The 20,140-nt window shown below is 40.6% G+C and overlaps 2 protein-coding genes across 2 annotated transcripts in view; one reads left to right on the top strand and one right to left on the bottom strand.

The window, feature by feature from the left end:
• Positions 1-1,254, top strand: part of VTI1B (vesicle transport through interaction with t-SNAREs 1B) — a 19,131-nt gene extending 17,877 nt beyond the window's left edge. The window contains exon 7 of the transcript XR_014269288.1: positions 910-1,254. The gene's annotated coding sequence lies outside the window, so the exon portion shown is untranslated. The remainder of the gene's footprint in view (positions 1-909) is intronic.
• The window catches only part of ARG2 (arginase 2), a 22,958-nt gene extending 2,818 nt beyond the window's left edge, over positions 1-20,140 (bottom strand). The window contains exons 1-6 of the mRNA XM_082484834.1: positions 20,010-20,140; positions 19,750-19,822; positions 5,912-6,089; positions 4,901-5,060; positions 300-394; positions 61-165 (exon numbers count right to left, since the gene is read on the bottom strand). Coding sequence (XP_082340960.1) covers positions 61-165; positions 300-394; positions 4,901-5,060; positions 5,912-6,089; positions 19,750-19,822; positions 20,010-20,126 — 728 coding nt within the window. The 5' untranslated portion in view covers positions 20,127-20,140. The remainder of the gene's footprint in view (positions 1-60; positions 166-299; positions 395-4,900; positions 5,061-5,911; positions 6,090-19,749; positions 19,823-20,009) is intronic.

Here is a 20,140-nt window from a genome sequence, read left to right as displayed (position 1 = left end):
AAGTAGATGTTCAACAAGTGGATGATAAAAGTAGTTTAAAATCAGATAATAGTTTTTTACCTGCCCATCAGTTGTTCAAATGTTCTTTCCATAACTTTCTGAATTCCAAGGCGATCAATATCCCTCATGGAAAAATACTGAATGTCATAGTTCTTTAAAATATAGCTGTTAAAAAAATTTAAAAAAAAAATCATCACTGGATTAAGCTTAACTCTAGCAACCCCTGTGAACAGCCAGATGTGGAAATAAGCTCATAATTTCAACCTATTATAAAAATCCTTTCTTAGAAATCAACTTACTATTCAGCAGGATCCACATCCCTCAAACCAATGTACACAATATCAGATGCTGAAAGGCAGGGCTTTAGCCAGGAAAAGCCAGGAAGCTGTGGTACCTGCAATCAAAGGCTTGGTGTTAGGTTAGTTTAATGATAGGTATAACAAAACTGCATCAGTGAAGGGAAGGGGGAATGATAAGAAACTAGATACCCAGATGTGGATTATTTAGCATTACCATGAAATGTACTGTATATGTAACCTACCCAGTACATCACACTTAAGTGGAAGACTGAAAACCTAAGCACCTGTGTCTTTTTAGGAGAATCACCAAAAAACCATGTAAACTTTGTTGCATAAACAACGTTAAAGATAGACAAATTCAAAGTGGGAAGTTAAAAGAAAGACAAAAGCACAACAAGAAGTGGGGTCTCCACGCTGGGCTACATCTACATCATACTGTTTTTTAATGTAGAACTGAAGAGAGCAAGTCTAAGACAGCAAATGAAAGATGGCGAGATCGTCATTTTTCAGCTGTGGTAATTAAAAAATTATAAAAATCCTTCAGTTAGTAATATCTGCTACTTTTAGGAGTGCTTTAAATTAACTCAAATTTCTCTTCTTCCTCTCCCAGCTCTGAAAATGGCTACAGCCAACAGCTGTCAAGCAGCAAGAAGGTTTTGCTTCCCTCTTATACTTCTCAATTACTAATTATATTCTAGTTACAACATTTGGATTTGTTTTTAAAGGCTAACACCCATAGCTATATTTAATTACTTTGGGATTAAATAAGCACATATAAAAAAAAAAAGTATTTGTTGCCTCTGGGGCAGTGCGCTGACACTTTTCTGCAGTCATGAATTCAGAAGAGGGATAAATGAATTGGAAGCCACTAAGAAAAATACTTCAGGTCTCAGAAATGAAGCTGCATCTGCAAAGCCTGTCACCATACCATAAACTGAGCATAGGATTGATAATATTGTCAGATACTCTCTAGTATCAATGATTTAGTAGATTTACTACTGCCATTTTTAATTATACCTCTTCCTCTTTAAATAAAAAAAAAATGAATGCTTTAACTTCATTTGACAGGCTCTGTTTTTACTTTATTGCAATAGAAAAGTAGTTGCTGATAGTAAAGCTAAACAGGCATCAGAAAAAGCTGCAGGCATTTTCATGGTAAGTTACTAACAGCAGTGTATGAGTTTAGTTTGAGTGGTTCAGAAGCCCTGACACTGATGCTTGGTTTGAGGAATGCCAGTCAAAGGATTACGTTCATAAATATTTTCTCTTAAAACAACAAATTAATTTTAAGAGTTTTTTAAAAACCCTAAAGTGCCACCTTGCCTTGAGGAGTACCAAGCAGTGCTCCTGTGAGGCTAACAGGACAAACAAGTAGCAGCCAACAGCCTGTGGATGGACTGTGCAAGCAACACCAGGGTTTGTTCTACAGCAGCCTGGTCAGATGCTTTATTTCATAGCCAGATGCATCACTTTTGCACTTCATGTCATCTGCTACATGGGGACATTTAATTCAGTAGAGTATTGACCAAGCTTATTAGCCCTGGATACATCGGGGATTCTGAAAACAGGAGAGAGAACACCTAAACTGAGGGATATGAAACAGCCCTGGGGAGTTCTTGGCAGTTGTGCTAACTTAAGCAGTTGCTGCCACATTAGTCTCCCCTGTTATGTTGTACCAGGACAGCTGTTTGTAGGGTCATACAGTGACTGAGGGCTAGGACTTCATGTGTCTCAAAAACTAACCAAGGAAAGAGACAATGCTTCTGACTCAGTTCTCATGCAATCCCACAGAAGGTTACAGCAACTAAACTGACTTGCTGGTATGGGGTCAAGAACAGACTAAACAGATTGTGCCACTAGGAGAGATATATGTTACACTACTACCTCTGTCTCATGTCCTCTTGATAGAGGATGAGGAACAAGGAGATGATGCTGGAAGAGCAGTACCAGTTAGTAGAGATGGGCAATGAACCAGGAAGATAAAATGTAATCATGGAAGCAAAATAGTTTGCTCTCTTTTTGTACCTTCAAAGGAGCTGTTGTTTCTCTGTGGTTCTACAAAACAATCTAGAGGGAGCCAAGTGCTGACTAGCCTTCCTGAGACTATTAGGTTGATGACCAAATCTTTGTCACCAGAGAGACAGTTTGGTGGAATTATGGGAGTCCACCCAGAGAAGCATATGCACAGATGTGTCATGGTAGGAAGGGGTTGCTTAAAAAACAGGAAGGAAATACAGGGCTCATTACAAAATCCCTTCTGTCCTCTCACACTGCTATGCTATGTACCTTGAGAAGCAAAGTGCAACTCGTTAATTTGTCTATCACTTTGAGAAAGAAGTTCTGCTGAGCAGAGTGTAGGACTAGAGTAGCCTTCTTGCTGGTGGCAGACAGTTTTAGAATTCAAAAAGAATCCTTGCAAAGCACTCGGGAGAGAAGGGGTTTTTTTGTCCCATTATCAATAAAACTCTACCGGATGAGAGCGAGCCACATGCACCTGTTCACACATAAAGGTTCCCTCCAGTGGGTCAGCTATGTAGCCAGACAAGCTATTGTCAAAGGTACATTCTACTACTGTTTAACAGCTGTTTCAAAGTTTATACTGTTGTAGAATGCTTCCTGTACCAGTAGGGAAGATATTTTCTTCCTTCTAAACAGGAACAGAAGATGGTAAGAAAACCCTCTAAATGAGTACATGTCTGTGTGTAGCTGGAAATACAGGTTGAGGGGTTTGTATCAGATGTTTCTACAGAGACTTCCTGACAGCTAGAATTTAGGTGGGCTTGTGACGAGCTCTCATAACCAGCACCATTACCTGACTAACTCATCTCTAAATGTAGCCTAATCTTACTCTTTCTTCCCTACTGCTGCTGGCAAGAGTCCTCCTCCCCCATTGACCCCACAGAGCTCACAGTCTTCTTTTAGTAGCTCTCAAAAAACCCCAAAACCTCAAACCAACCACACTGCTTTTCTGTGCTGCTCAAGAACCAGAGCCCAGCAGACCAGAAATCCACAATGTATACAGAAGAAGCCAATTAAGTACTTTTGTCCAACTGACAAAAGAGGAAAGCAGCATACCTTATTCTGCCTTTCTCCTCCTTTCTCAGCTATCAAAGAACTTTTAGTTCTGTTCTCACCAAGACATAAACTGTTCACCTTAGGTGAGCTCCAAAAGTCACAAAATTTCCCACTGCTCTTCCTATCTCTCCTGCAGAAGTCAGTGTGGGTGCAAACAATATCACTCCTTTTAAATTACAGGCAAGAAACTAGAAATACAGTAACCTTTTATAATAACTTTCAAATGTCCTGGAGGTATTTCAAGAAGCCCCATTAATTTTGCATTACCTCAGGAATTCTAGCACGTTTGTAGAGACCATACAAGAATTACCCGAAAGAGGAAAGTATGTAAAAGCACGAAATAACTCTACTGACTTGTGGATGGAATTAATTCAAAAGAACTTGCAGGAGAAAAGCAGAAGAGCTTTACCAGGTGATAGCAATCTTGCTATGCCAAACAGGTACTAACACAATGCTATCTTCAGTAGCCTTAAAGGCGTTAAACATGCTTGATCTTACTTGGAAGAGGCATACTTCCATCAACAGAGCACCCCCAAAATTTATCAGAGAGAAAAAACAAATCTAACAGAAGTGACTAGCAGTGCAAAGTGCCAGAATAAAAGTCAGGTTTTCAGCAGCTCCAGCACCTATTTTCAACATGCAGTTGCTGATCCTGCTGCCACTCTCCAGCCTAAGCTTCAGCAGAAGCAGGTTGTCCCATCTAAGTTCAAAGGCCTCAGCTATTAAGAATGCACAGGCTGCCACTGTAGATGCTACAGGTAACTGTATAGGGAGATACAGTCCGCAGCTAAGCCAAAAAGGATCCGTAGGCCTTTGGTTAACCTACAGTCTTGACAGTAGCAAAAACTGGCCATGCACGTTCCATGTGCCCCCATAAACAGCTTTTTGATAATTTGACCTCTTTCCAAGACAAAGACTTACCTCTTTAAAAGCACCCTGTAAGCAGGTACAGCTGTTCCAATTTGTAATATTTGCCAACGGAGCCAACATCAAAGCAGCCAGTTAGGAGGGATCATGTGGGAGCAGCCCCTGTCAGGCCCCAAGGTTGTCAAAACATGGAAGAGCCAAACTAAGAAGAAGCGTGCAAGGTATGCAGGAACCAGCTGTCCCTGAAGGTGAGCTCAGCACAGCTCTCACAGGCTGTGCTGGGGGGAGGTGCCCTCTTTTGCTCAATTGGTAGAAATGCTGCTGTTGCACAGCCTCAGCACCAGCCCCACTCATGGGAATGGCACTATGTCAGCTGCTATGTACAGCTTGTGTGACCTCTTGCTTACCGTACAACCCACAAGGGTGCTAACACAAAGAAAAGCATTTTCTCATTCTTGTTTCTAAGAGTGTGTGTGTGTGTGTGTGTATGCGTGTATATATATATGTCCATGTATACACACACAAATAATACATATTTTTGCTTGTACTCACATAAAAAAGGTCTGCATTTGTAGCAGATAAGAAAGCACCTCACACCAGAAAAAGAAAAACGCTCCGAGGATTTCAGTGTAGGCTAACTGTACAAGCAAGATACTTACTTTATCTTGAAGCTCTCTCAAGAGAAATGAGAGAGGTTGTCCATGGAGGTTTCCAGACTGAGTTGTGAGAGGGGTGTTGATATCAGCATGTGCATCCACCCAGATCACACCAAGGTGTGGGCACTGCCGTGCGTGGCCACTGACAGAACCAAGTGCCAAGCTGGAAGTACAGTAGCAAAGTTTTTAGTCACCACTTCTCCTTCAGAACAACTACAAGGACAATGGGAAGTCTCTGCAACTTCAGTCAGCAACGTTGCCACGTTTCAACACAGACATCCGTGACAATAAAGGGTGCATCTTATACAAATTGCATGGCATGCCACTATCACGATTCCAGGAGACTCCAAGTAACCGTACAGGACTATACTAGTACTGATAGATGAGAAAGAGCTCTTCTCTCCCCACTGTCACCCTTCCCACACTCAAATCTTCACCTGTTCTAGCTCCAAATGATCTCTTAGAAAATCTAGTATGCTCGCTCATCAATTCTGCTCTTCACCCATTTTTGATTCCAGTCATGCCATCCACCCCCACAATTCATTCTTACATGCCCTGCCTTCTTCAACCAATTCTCAGACCAAAGGTTAGTGAAAAAGAGATTCACACATTATAAGATCTATTACAAAATGGTCTGTGTGCAGGTATTACAAACCCATCCTAAGAGTTAACATCCTGAGAGTTGGGGGGCAAAAGAGACACAAAGACACAGCAATAAAGAAACCATAACAGTTATTGAAAAGACCTGATCACATAAACTTTCTTAAACAGAAAAACCTCATTTGTATGTCTGCAGATCACAGAACAATCTGGAACTATGCAGAAGATCAGATTTTTGTAGCTGTGTTCCACCCTAAAAGCCCCAGCAGTAAAATCAAAATGCTGCTATCCTATGGTATTGTCAGGAAATGACCCCAAGTTGTTCTCACCATCCCTTTATTTTTTAATTAAATTCTTACACTCCCAAGTGTCAACCTGCAGCATGCACCACTAATTGCTTCTAGTTTAGCTCACCTGTGATCACCTCCTATAGTCACACAGCTGTGTCCAGCAGCTACCGCTCTGCTCACAGCATCAGCCAGTACCTGGCTGGCTAAACCCACTGACCGTGGATATAAAATCAGGTTGTTATACAGTTCATCATTGGGAACTTGAGTGAAATTCAAATCTCCAAAGTCGTACACTTGGCATCCTGTAAACACAGCAACAAAAGGAGAAAGTGAGTTATTAAGTGCCCAGAGAAATATTCAAAATATGGTCTTCTCAGAAAATCAGTTGGGCAAGTATGAAAGGAATAACAGGAAGGGATTGGATTCATTTGACTATTTGCATGCCCTTGAAGTCTCACAATTTTACAGATTAAAAAGCTTAAGATAGTATTGTCGCTTTAAGGTAGCAATGAGATATGACAATTATAGAAAGTCACCTAGAAAAATGTTGTGTTTTTTTTTTTTTAATTATTTCCTGGCAATTTTAACATGAAAAGTACAGTTTGTATTACCATCTTCTTTCCCAATTATACAGATTGTATACAGCCTTAAATGAGCTCAGTTGCTAAAAGATGCTTAGGACTACACATTTCACTAACAATACCCGAGTCCTAACAGTTATTTTCCATTTTCAAACCCCACAAGAATCCAGACACGAAAGTGCCAGGTTACCAATAATGGAAATATTCTTAGAGTACTTCCAGGCAACTCCACGGAGGATGCACTAGTGTTTTGTAAGGGAACCTGCCTGTTTTCTCTATGCAAGATGTTCTAGAAGACATTTTAATTCTGAGGCTTTGACCCCAACCCTCTTCAAGATACAACTAAATTGGCTGTTAAAGCCTGACAACATTCTGGGTTTAAGACTCAGCCTTTCCTAAAATGTATTTCTGTCTACTTACCCTGAAAAGGAGTCACTTCACAGACTAGGAAACGAAACATTTTTGAGTGCCATTTCCCTTCCTCCACCCAACTGGGAGCATATTCATTAATTAGCTGCATTTAAAGTTTAATTTTCTTTCATACACATTATAGACCTTATCTTTAGCAGCTGTGCTGTCTGATACCAAAATTTCTAATAGTATTTCACAGAGCCTCTCAGTTTCAGATAGGCCTGTTGCTGCAGGCACCAGTGAAAACTGTAAAGGCCCCAAGGTATTTGCAGCTACACCAATAGTGGCTTAATAAGTCAAGACCACCCCCAATATTAGTCATGCCCGTCCCATTTGTTCCTCAGAATCACTAGTCTGTGTACCTTTCAAAGCATCCAGACTAGAACTTGACATTTTGCCCTTAGCCACCTAACAGGGCAATTTGAAAAATTAAGGCAGGCAAATCAACATGAAGAAACAGCCCACTTGGGGCTCTGGGTTTCCTGCTTAATTTCCATTAAGCCATTAGTCTAGTGTCTAGGAAACAGGCTCTGTGAATTTACTTGGTGGAAAAAATGTAAAAGTAGCATTGAAAAAAACATGACTTTATTATAATTTCAAAAGGAGTTTTGACTAGCGAAAAGAATGAAGGAAAATGGTTGCATCACTTGGGGGAATTAGATGACAGGGCCTATTGGCAAGCATACTTTTTATAATAGGGACATAGACGGACATATGTCAGGGTATTTTCTAGGAGAGGATGTGTCAGCTGAGCACAGCTACTTGACAAGGGATTAAATAAATGTAATTTTGGCAACTGTGAGAAAACACATTATCTGCAGAGACTTAAGCAGTAAGCAGGACAAGGACATACCACTCCCTGGTTTTCAAAAGGCAATACAGGCACACAACAGCATTTTCCGCCCCATATTAGGCAATGCCTAATTAGCCAGCAGTATGATGGCTCTGGAATTTTAAGCCCATTTTGTTCAGATTTGAATGTGCTATTTGATCTCCCTTGCAACCACTACATTTTTTTTTTTTACCCTCTGTTTCATCCTGCTTCTCTGCAGAATTAGGAGAGCTAGGAGTTCCAAGATGTCCAATGAACGTCAAAATTTTTTTTTTTTGGTGTCTTCCTGCAAGGCACCTTCTCACACACATGCACACTGCTACACATTGTAGTACTTCAGGGTTTGATGAAAATACATGAGTGTGCCCAAGAGACAAGTTTTGGAAGTTAAGACTCCAAGACATTGCATCATTCAATAGGTATCAAGAGCTTTCACAGACACTGTACAAGTTAATAATACCTTTTATCTAATACCTCCAACATCTGCAGTTGGGAGCTGTGTTCAATGACCTACACATTGCAGGACAGCACATCACACAATGGAAGAAAGCACTGCTACTTATGTTTTGTTCTCTTATAGGGGACACAAGCACACCACAAGTATTTCTACCCATTAAAGGATGAAAAAGAAAGGAAGTTGTATCACAAAGCTGTATCTTTAGATCAGTGTAAAACCAAGAACCAACCATGCCATCTTTCACAGCACTTTAAGGAATTAGTTAAGATTCTTCAGGTTATGCTCAAGGCATGCCTAACAGCAGATTTTAGGAAGTGTGTTTAGAGAAGTATCGCTTGTGTTCAAGAATTTTTCTTCAATACCCTGCCCTCCTCCCAGTCCCCATTTGTAAGGCAAAAAGACGTGGTTCAGCTTCTGAATAAAAGAGCCATTTGTTGCTTACAATCACATCAGGCTCATACAGCTTACGCTGTGGGTATGCTAGAGATGGATGGACAGACACACTTTTGGGATCTTGTCCACCTTTTGGACAAATGGTACTCATATCACCTGCATTAAAATGCCTCTCTCTAGTTATTTATATTAAAAAAAAAAAAAAGCCTAATCTCTATTAAAGACAATAGATGCCTTCAGTTTTTGTTACTATCTTCAAAAGTTTGTTTTTCAGACAGAGTTCATAAACCTTGTAGCCGCTTCTTTTCTCAGCTTTGTGCTGTCCTCTTATTTAGGGCCTGTTTTTATGTGCTTGCAGAGGATAACTCAAGTTTCCCAGGGTGATGTGAATGGTTTCAGCCAACGATCCAATGGCTATCTGATTAAGATACAGTTAATCTCAGAAGTACGCACTAATCCAATCCTCAAACATTAATATCTTTTCTTCCTACTATTTATTTTTTTTATTTGTGCCTAGAGTTTTGAAAGCTATGAGTAAATGATCTTAGGGCAAAAGGGAGGTTTAGTGAATAGACAGTACACACACACAAAATATTAGAGATGAAATCAACATGTACATTTGTCTTAATGCTTACTGAACAGCAAAGAATTTATGTCAAATTATTAAAGTAATTATTGATGTATTTTCTTAGCTCCTATATAGAGTGTCTCAGATATTAGTCTAATACTTGAAGTCCTGAATTGTCTTCCATTTCATATGCCTGCTTGCACATAGTTTTGCTTTAAAGAAATTAAAAAACTAAGTCTTTTTCAACTATGTTGCTTTGCCCAACATAGAAATCGCTCAATGGTTAGACATGCTGTAGTGCAGTACAATCTGGTGGATCTTCTTGTTATTTGGCCATTAGTGAAAGATTTATATAGTCCACCACACCAAACAACATGCACTTACTTTCTTTGGTAGCTGGGGCACTGCATTTTAAGCTACTAATAGCTATAAACAGCTTTTTAGATCAGCACAGGAAGTTAACATGAAGAATATATGTGGGTCTTTTAAGTGGCAGTAGATGCAATTTCTGAAAACTAGAAAAAGATGTGGGCAGATAGGAAAGCCAGATCCCATACATTCATTAGAAAGCACAGCATCCACACTATTTGCCAGTGCAGCAGATCAGGTCTAGCCAGGATTGAAGTTCTTTTTAAATGAAACAGTACCATAAAGTACTTATGGACTAAATGCCACAGACATTTTGCTTGTAACTAAATAATAGGAAATTAAATATGATCAAAAGAAGTCTTTTGTTCCACTTCCAAGCTCTAACAAATTACATTCAAATGAAGAATATATTCTGTTTTATTCATTAGTCAATTATCAACAGCACAGAAAATTTACAACCAAGCTCATACAACTCAATTCCATCAGCACTCTGGCTCAAGGGGAGATCACTTTTGAAGTGAGGAAAACAAAAACCAGGCTTGATTCATTTCTTTCTGGTACAGGAGCTTGAAAGAAATATGATGACAATAAAAGCGTCAATCTGAATACTAACACACAGTATAGTTACATAAATAATATGCATATATGCACAACAGTCCTCCTGTTATTATGAATGATTAGTGTGTAAAGGCAGCACACATCTCTTCTACAGCTTAGGAGTGCAATCTTCAGTGGTTCAGTGCCCTGCTCTGACAGACTTTCATCAACAGGGCTGCTTGGGGACATGTTTCATCCAAAAGAAATGAATAAATGAAATAGTTTGTACAGTAGACCTTTCCTAGGTCAACTTCTTCTGACAAGAACAGGTTAGAGAAAGGTCACATCACATTGGCATTCAACCAGCAGACCATGGGATAGAAGGTAGTTGTTTCTTCAGCCTGCACAGCCAGAACCAGAACTTTATCTACATGTGGTAAAGGAAATCAGCATTTTTCATAATTAGGAGTCTAACTTATACTTAGGAAAAAAAAAAGTTAAAAATACAAATTAAGAACACACTTCACAAAATAAAGTTTCCTGCATGCCTTTTCAAATAAGCTATTAATGTAGCACTTAAGCTCAACCCAATGATGCTTATAACTGGAACAAAAGATGTCCTTTAGCAAGCTATGACAATGGTAACATTAACTTCCTATCATCTTAAGCAAAATACAGTTCATTTATTCAGTAACCACAAGTAGGCAGCAGTTATAGTTAAGTCATTTCTTGGCACCAATTTAGAGAAAATTTTCTTCTGTAAAAGCAGGTGACTCATAAGTCTGGGGGTATTTAACTGGAAAACACCTGGGCAGCAGCAGGGAAAGCCTCCCTCACATCCCCCTCTACTGCACCAGAGCCAAAAGCAGCAATCTGATAGCAGGAGATTCAGCTTTCAAAATCCAGGCTCTCTGACAGTGCCCAATAGCATCCTACTATAACAATTATAACAGCTCTCCTAGGCAGCAAACAGGAATTGGAACAGAAGCATGTGGAACATGAGATAGAAGTGATCTCCTGACACTGCCTATTTACACTGGATATTTGTGAACTAGAGGTAAAAAACCCACCCCTAAATTAGTGGAAAAATTAATTCTTTCCTCTTCTGGGTTTCTAAACCCTGCTGAACTACTTTCAAAGTAATCTGGAAATCCCACTGTTATTAGATCTTACTTCATACTATGTGTTACGTAAAACGACTCACATGAAAGCATCACTCCTGCAAACTGTCAGAGTACAGCCCGTTTAGTGAATCACCACAGACAAAAAAGGTGTTTCAGGATGTAATGAGTATTATGAACAATGTTTACAGACTAATTTAACATTTTCCTTCCTGTGAACAAAAAGAATGACAAGCTGTTACCATCCTTCTTTTCAGTATAAGCTCATTGGCTTATGATACGGACTTTGTAATCCTTTCTCAGAGACACTGTCAAAGAGTTGCACAACAGCAAACAAATGACTCAATTCATTATGACCGGTGCGTTCTGTGCATAATAAACAAGTGAATTGCATACTTTTACATGAATATGAAATTAGGCTAGCAAGGTTCCCACTACAAGAGACAGACTTCAGCAGCCTAGTTTAATCATAAGCATCTTGCTTGGAAGTTTGTTACGCAGTGTCTACTTCTCTTTAAACTGAGTATGTATCTGTTGGAAGAAATCTCCTCTTCAATACAAACATTCGATTGCTCAACAGGTTTCTGCCAGCTCTAAAATTTCACTTCCTAAAAGGCAAGTGCATGTAATTTCTACTCTGCTTTTTGGACTTTTGAAAGGTCTGGCTTAAGACGAAGTTTCTGTACCTATTCAGAAGGCTTCATAGAATGGTTTGGGTTGGATAATCTAGTTCCCCCATGGGCAGGGACACTTTCTGCTAGACCATCCAACCTGGCCTTGAACACTTCCAGGGACAGGGCATCTACAGCTTCCCTGGGCAACCTGTTCCAGTACCTCACCACCCTCAGAGTGAAACATTTCTTCCTAATATCTAAACGACCCTCTTTCAGTTTAAAGCCATTACCCCTCATCCTATCGCTACACTTGCCGACAAAGAGTCCCTCCCCATCTTTCCTATAGGCCCCCTTTAACTACTGGAAGACTCTATAAGCTCATACAATAGCAACAAGAAAACTTAAGTCCAATTGCTACTTCAAGTCTGTAGTCTCAAGTTGTCCCTTGCATAAGATGAGACAAGAAATATTTTCTCCCAACACCAAATCAAGCAACCACCTCATTTCCCTTTTATAACCTTTTATAACTTTAATCTCTTATGAAATCCAGTGTGTTTGACCTGAAGAGGTCTCCAAAAACGTCAGTATCAGGTGTTGGGAAACATTTGCACTGTGGCTTGCATCAGAGAGGAGACGAGTGCAGTTATTGCAGTCTGCCACTCCACCAACAAACCCTGCACAAATTCTAATTCCCTTCAAATAAGCTTAACCTAGAAACAGTTCCCAATAGCAAGAACCTAAGTAGGCATTTACAGCCATAGGAAGTCATAATACCAAAACAGCTCTCCTCAACAACAAGAACCTTGTGCTTTAGATTGTCACAGAAGTAAGCAATTATTAATATTGGTTAACCCAGACAGCTGACACTTGGGAGGAAGGGAGAGCAGAATATATCAGAGATTACTGTAAATTCTCTCCCTCCCTCTTACCAGCTGCAAGGAACTAGCATCAGACCAGCTCACTTCTTCATATTCAAATGAAAGATCTGATTTTGTGGGGTTTGGGTTTGTGGGTTTTGTTGTTGTTGGTTTGTTTTTGTTTTTTTTTTTTATTTTTTATTTGACTTCAGTGTCTCATTCCCTGCTTTTCACCAGCTGGTTTTACAACAAAAATTTCCACCTTCCACAAAGAATCCTCTGTACCATATTCACATAAGCACATACCTGCCATAGGTATCTTGGTCTTGTGAGTCCGCAATGAGAGACAGGATTAAAATTTCAAATAAGAAAGTAATAACTGATTCTGTGCACCAAAAAGCACATCAAAACTCAACTCATTACCTAATTTTTCCCTCTGTCATCTCCCTTTGTGCCCCTCCACAGTAACTCCTCTCCAACACCATTTATGGTAAAAGAACTAAAACAGCACATGATCTGAACTTATTCCAATCCAGAGATAATGGGTGTAGAAATTCAGCTAAGTGATGTACTAAAACTAAATTTTACAATATAAAAATATAAAGGATGAAGGGCATCGCCATAAACCCAAAGAAATACAAAACCCACAAGAGCTCTGTTCTTTGGTCCTTGAATCTAATCTTACTTTATTGAAAAAATATGAAGAAATAATCAATTCAGGTTTCCTGATCTGCATAGCTTAATTTTATGTGTATTTAAACTAAACTGATATAAGGAACAATTACAATTAAAGCACCAAGTGAACCTTACCCCAAATTAACAAAGTTTCTTTTAAAGCCAACTTCATGGATAATGCGCAACCTGGAATATGCACCAGCCAAATGGGAGAGGAAAAAACAAACAAACATCAAATCAATGACCGACACAAAGCTCTGCATTCTTAAGCAAAAACAAGCAGATGGTGTCTTCCATCAGCGTGGGGAAGGGAAGAAAATCAGAACTGACCTACTGCAAAGACTCCATGTACTTTCACTGTTGGCATTTTTCTAGTAAATTTTAAGGCTAGTTGTAATCATGCAAATGTCAAAGGGTACAACATTCAAAAGGATAAATGATGACTGCTGTCAGAGCACACTCCCCCACTTCTAGGAGCTTAGCCTCCCATGCTCAAATAAACCTAGCCAGTCAGGTCTGTTGTGAAGAAGCAACCTAGAAACAGCCTCAGTGGAGGCCTCCCCAAAAGAGCTCTCCTCCAAAGCCTCAGCAGGGCTCCTTCTGCCTGCCTGGTTATCAGAGTCAGTTCCTGGCTGCCTTCCCCAGACTGGAGCAGCACCTCCCCTTGATACATTCTGACAACTGGCATAATTTCAAAGATTAACCGCAAGTGCCAGTTACAACCAGTCCATTTCACTGTGCTATGATTTTTGTCAAACCACTGGTCTTTGAAGCTAACCAATCATGGCTAATCGACATTTGAGAGTTAAACAAGAGTAACAGTCTCTTGGATCTCTATCTCTGTATAGAACAAAAAGAGGTCATTTATTCTAATTCTGGAAATAAGCTGCAGTACTACGTCATAAGCATATTTTACCGATTTTATCAAACAAAGGTGTTTGTGCATGCTTGTGTCTAAAGGAAAGAGAGGACTGTTATTTACCTGTTCTATTTCAGGGAAAAAAGTTGGGGAGGGTGCACCTGGGTAAAAAAAAGGGGCATTCCCATTTCTCCTTTGTCGGGCTGAAGACTAGCGTTAGTCTAACAACGTTATGCTATATCCTAACCGATTTTCTCCTGAGAACGTTCCTAGCAAATTAATAAACTTAGCTTTGACAGTACTGATAACAAACATGATCAGAAAACCCATGAACAGTAGCATTTCTCATCTCAACAATGTGGAGATTTAACTAAACAACATGCTGCTTACACCACCAGCAGTTATTGAAAGTCTTGTCTGTCTCCCATTTCAACTTTATCAACAGCAGAAAATGTGAGGAAAGAGGCTAAAAGAGACAGATCTTGATGTTCTCTATACAATAAATTTAGACTTGATTGTAATTCTACATATTAGAGATATTTGACTGGCTCTACTAAACTAGAATGTTTTAAAAAGTTTACGATGCTGAGCTGTGAAGAGAAACAACTGAAGTAAGAGCTAGTGCAAAGCTAAACTAAATTCTAACCCAAGAATACTGAATTCCTGACAGATCTTGTTCTAACTTAAGATTGGACTTACGAACTGTAGTTTGACTATGATCCATTTAATTGAAATACAGGGCAAGCAGAATGGTGTACTTTATCAGAGTCTTCAGGGATACAGGCAACTATTTAAACACATTTACTGGATAGGATGATGAAAATTATTTTCTCAACACTGCAGCTGTAACTCTTGCCAGTCCACATCTGCTGAATCCCAGCACCAGTGCATGCCTTGGTGCACAATCAAAAGACTATTTATCTTGCTCTTAAACTCTTCACCCAAGAAGATTTAGGTGGAAAAAGAGGAGATACATGTAGAAGAAGCTGCTTCATGATTTATTGTTAAGACCAAGGCTAACCATATGAGCAATGTCAGTGAGACAGCAAAGTTGAATTGCTGTTTTTGGCAGCACACGTCAGTAGGGAGTCCAATGGTTTTAGGCAAAGCAAGAGCATATCTCCAGTCACATAGGGATTAGCAGCTCCATTCCTCTTTTAGAGATGGTTACTCCTTTCTAAGTCACTACACTGACCTCCTGAATCCTATTACTGAAGAGCTTTGTTTCAGTCAAACAAAATAATAGTAATATGATGGTCATTCCCTTTGAGAAATAGCTCTACTTCTTTCTGTAAGCCACATCTCTGCAGTCCACTAACTTGTCAAACCAGCAACTCAGATCCTAACTTTGTTAATCAACTCTAGAGTAATCCAAACCCAAGTTTGACTTAACTCAGCCACATCCAGCTCTAAATACAGAAACTAAGAGGAAAAAAAAAAAAAAAAAGGACATCAGCAACAGTCAACATACAAGAATGAATACTTGGGAAGAAGTTTTATACTAAAGTTGTTCCCATGTTAGCACCAGCAGAGGTGTTCAAAGTCACCCCAAAGGCTACAGTAATTAACACAACAGCTATTATTACTTCTAAAAATCTGAGAATGGTCCTTCTCTCCTTGAAGTAAGAGGACTAGGCAACACTGTGGATTTAAGTTTGATCAGATTCTCTGCTTAATCTGCAGCAAACAGATGTCCAAGAAATTTTCACTTTAAAGAACTTCATACTTTGCATCTTCTATAGCTTAGATCAAGTACATCTGTCACTTACCTTCCCCACTCTTTCCCACTGAAGGTCCAAGAGCCTCCACATATTGCACTCATTTCTTTCTACTGCTAGAAAAATACACAGCCCTGCAAGCCCTCGCCTCCCCCATGGCAGGGAGTTCGGGGGTCTCTATTTTCATAGAGCACTTTTACTTTTTTGGCAAGATGGAAGAGTTCTTTAAGGTCTTAATATTTTAGTTTCCCTTAGGGTAAGAAGCAAAGCCAAAAGACAAACATCACTAAAGTGAATAAAAAGCCCCACAGGCTTAGTCAGTTATATTTTAAATTATCCCTGCTACAGACTTGCACACCCACTGTTTTTGGCTTGGAAGCTGGACTCCTGCTACATTAACTCTCCTCCTGAGCACACCTCGAGCTACTACCAAGTGTTCTCTCTGCTTCTAACAAGAAGGATGAAAGTCAAGTTAGTGGCTCAGATTCATCTCTGACAGTCTGGTACAGACTAGTGATACCATCTGCCTCTGAGCTCCCTCCTCATATTTCAGGCTAAGCATAAACAAGCTGTTCATAAGCAGTCATCGTTTTAGGCAGCCAAGAATTTGTCATACGATGTAGGTATAGTCACAGTCTCTTTCAAGAGAGGGATTCCTCCCCCCCTCCCCCCAAAAAAAAAAATAGAAAATGGAGTAGCAGCTCAGGACACTGCAAATAGGACTATGGAAAAACAGAAATTAGGATAGGGTGAAAGGAACAATAAAATTCCCTCACAAAGATACAGGCCAGTGAAAGCAAAATGCAAAACAGTGCAAAAAGGAGGAAACAAAGGTCTAGTGTTCTCACTGACTCTGATGTGTCTTAAGCACTATCAATGGAAGTCATTAAATCAGGCATACAAACATATGAAAAGCTATGTCGTTGTTTGCTATTCAAAGTAAAAAAGTATATACACACAAGACTAACACAAACACACACTCTGCATGGATCTTACTACCTGAACATTGCATTTTAGAGGAGACTTCAGAGCATCTTCATTTTATGGAGGTCAAATTGAATTTGACTATACAAATGGAAAATGAATTAGTCAAATTTTACAATTTCAGGCAAACAGAAGAATCTGATCACCAGAAATCTTTCACTTGAAAGAAGTGAGGGCAATTTTATTTGAGAGTTACAGTTAATACCGAGTTTTCATTACAGGAACACTGCCTCTTTCCCCCATCTATACTTCCTTAGACTGCCCAGAATCTACCCTCACTCTTCTACTGGGAAGCATCATTCCACAGCCAGCCTCATGCATGGTTACCAGCTTGTAATGACAAGGAAAATCATGTTTATAGCACTTTCTCAGATCCCAGTGGGGAATGGGAGCATGCAACAGCAACAAACACTCACACACAGACCCTACGGACATAAATGCTTCAGAAGTAGCCAATACATACAGGAGAACAGAAGCTCTATATCTTAGATAAATGTTATTTCATTTTGAAGGAGAAACCTGGTCTGCTGCAGTATTATTTACCTGCTCCTGGAAAACAAGCAACAAGGTTCCATGAAAACTATTAATTCTTTTAACATAACAGATAAATAGAATATCCAAGTTAATAATGAGAATAATACAGTTGCTCTATTGCCTTCTTTCATGTATAAGAAGAAAATTCAGTGTTAGAAAGCAGCTTAAGTTTTACTGCCAGCTCAGTGTACCACAGGAGTCCAAGCAATGACACTATTATCAGGTTACAGGCAAAGCTATCCTGCCAGCTCCAGGAAGAAAAATAGTCAGCCTATACACAAAAACAATCATTTGTTAAATTTCCACAAACAGATGGGCACAATACAAAAGGCTACATGGTAGTTTCCTCCTCAGTCTACCACCCTACCCTCAAGCAGATTGTCTTTGCAAGATAAATAACCCTGTGTATGCTGGTGACTGTCATTGTTTCAGGATAGGCCCTCAGAGCAGACCCTGTTACAATCCATGTGCCATCTGAACCTGTTCATAAGAGAGCTGCAGATTTAAGTAGCAATGAAGAGCAATGCTGACCAAAAAAACCCACCCTACCCCAGTAGAAGAATATGTCAGCAACAGGAAACAGAAGCCGCAGAGCCTTTAAAAATTGTAAGGGAACAGCAAGAAAATATCTCTGTGCACATTATTGGTTAATGAATAAGGAGTCCATAAGCAACTAAACAGGTAAAGTATTTTTTACCTTCTGCTTATTTTTTTTAGTTTAGCTTGCTTCATTTCTATCCCCACAACTTTTTGTTACTGGAATTCAGAAAGGGCTTGTATCCATCCTCCTTCCTACCTACCTTCTCCAAGTTCCTATTGAAGTAAGCATGTGTCATGCAAATAAGCTTTTTCTGTTGGGTTGTTTGTTTTGGGTTTTTTTTTTTTCCCCCCCCCCCAAAAGAATTCTTACAAAATGGAAGTATTAGTTCTGATCTACTTGAAAGAGAACCCCAATCCTTCCAGTATAGGATCGTCGTTGATATAAACTGCTGCCTACCGTCTTGCCTAGAATAACATATCTTCCTTTCAAGTCTGGTAGTTTAGTTTAAATTAGTTTTAAAATGAACTCTAAGCACACTAACATCCAGACCTGCTTTTATTCCAGTATATAAGACCTCTTTTAGACACCCTCCTCTATGTTTGTAGAGCCTATAGATCATGCTCACAAGAATTCAAATACTACCAAGGATGGCATACATCTCAAGTTTGCACAAAACAAGACAGGAAAAGAATGTCTACTTATTTGATTGCAAATTGGACTTAGCTTGTGAATCATAAGACATGCAGGATAAGCCTGCACAGAACAATAGCTTCTGTTTTAAAGGTCTTATAATTCAGTATGAATTTGCTGGAGGGTTATTAGGCAATTATCTTTCTTCTTCGTGGATTTAAGTTCCACTAACACTAATCACAGATAGAACTACATTATTTGCTCTTTCTGTAGTCCACTCTTGTAATCCGTCCCCATCATGCAGTTTTCCATAACGCTCTTTAGATTAAAGATTCCCTGAGACAGAATTCGGCTTTACAAGTTTCTATCCCTCATGTCCTGTTTCTAATAATGGTGATTCATTTTCTGCAGTTCTCAGGTTGTAAAAGCAATAGAAGAGAGAAGCTGAAACACAAACAAGGGCATGGATTTGCTTAAATAACAGTAGCGGTAACAGGGAAGAGAGAAGAACTTTCCATTCAAAGTGCTATTTGCAAGTACTTTCAAAGCAAAGCTTCAGACAAGACCTCATACAAAAATCTAAGGATTTTTCCAGAAAGTTCTGAATTTCATGAGTTGAAAGCACACAAGCATTTTAGAAACAAATTAAGTAGCTGATAATGAATATAGAAAAAGAAGACACATGATGTGACAAATCGAGGAAGACAGTCAATGGTATTACTTGACTGGATACACTGACTGCACATAACGTTTTAAATAACCTCACATTTCTCTAGCTTTCCTAAAGTCAACACGGGAACAGGACACATGCAATAGGCCAATAAAGCGCTCAGTGTGCCAACACAGAAGATACACGGGTACGCCCATCTGTTTATGGCAAGCCGGAGAAGGCCGCGGCGGGTGAGCCGGCAGACCCAGCCGCTCTTTGTTTCGGGGAGCCCCACGAGGTACCCGGTGCAGCTCTGCGCTCCTTCAGGTCTCTCACAGCACGCACAAGCTGGTATGCGGCAAGTCATCCTTTCCGATACCGCAGAGCCGCGGCAAGCATCGCCTTCCCCCGGGCGCTGCTGCCTCTGGGGCATTTTGGGTTTCGTGATTCAACTGGAAGGAACCGTTTCCACCCCACCCCCAGGGCTCGCAGCAAGCGGCTGAGTCACGCTTCGCCCAAACGAGCTGCGAAAGGGATACCCAGCCAGGGGAGCGGGAAGATGAGGCCGATCCCCATCCCCGCCACCCCCCCCGCCCCACCGGCGAAGCCCCCGACGCCGCACCGTTCCTCACCGAGCCCGGCCAGCCGCTCCACCAGCCCTGCGGCGCGGAGGGTAGCGGGGCCGTGGTCCACTCCCCGCCGTTTCTGTGAGACAAAGAGAAGAGGGATGCGTTAGTCAGCGCTGCCCGCAGACAGGTACGCCAGCCCCGCCGAGGGGAGGAGGACCAACCGGCAGCCGCACCGGCCTGGCCCCTGGTCCCCCTCCTTTTCCCCCCACTCGGCGGGGCGGAGAGCGCCTCGTCCCCCCTCCCGCTTCGGCCGCGATGCCCACCTGCCCCCTGGAGAGCGGGGCTCCCACCAGCGCCACGGAGTGCGCCTGCTTGGGCAGCTGCAGCCCCGCGTCCGCCTGCTTACGGAGGAGCCGGGCGAAGCTGCTGCGCAGGGCCATGATGCACCCTCCGC

This window comes from Vanellus vanellus (genome assembly GCF_965231255.1).
Source record: "Vanellus vanellus genome assembly, chromosome: 6".
NCBI classification, from domain to species: Eukaryota; Metazoa; Chordata; class Aves; order Charadriiformes; family Charadriidae; genus Vanellus; species Vanellus vanellus.
Note: the sequence above shows the minus strand (reverse complement) of the source record. Positions and strands in the feature narration are given on the sequence as shown.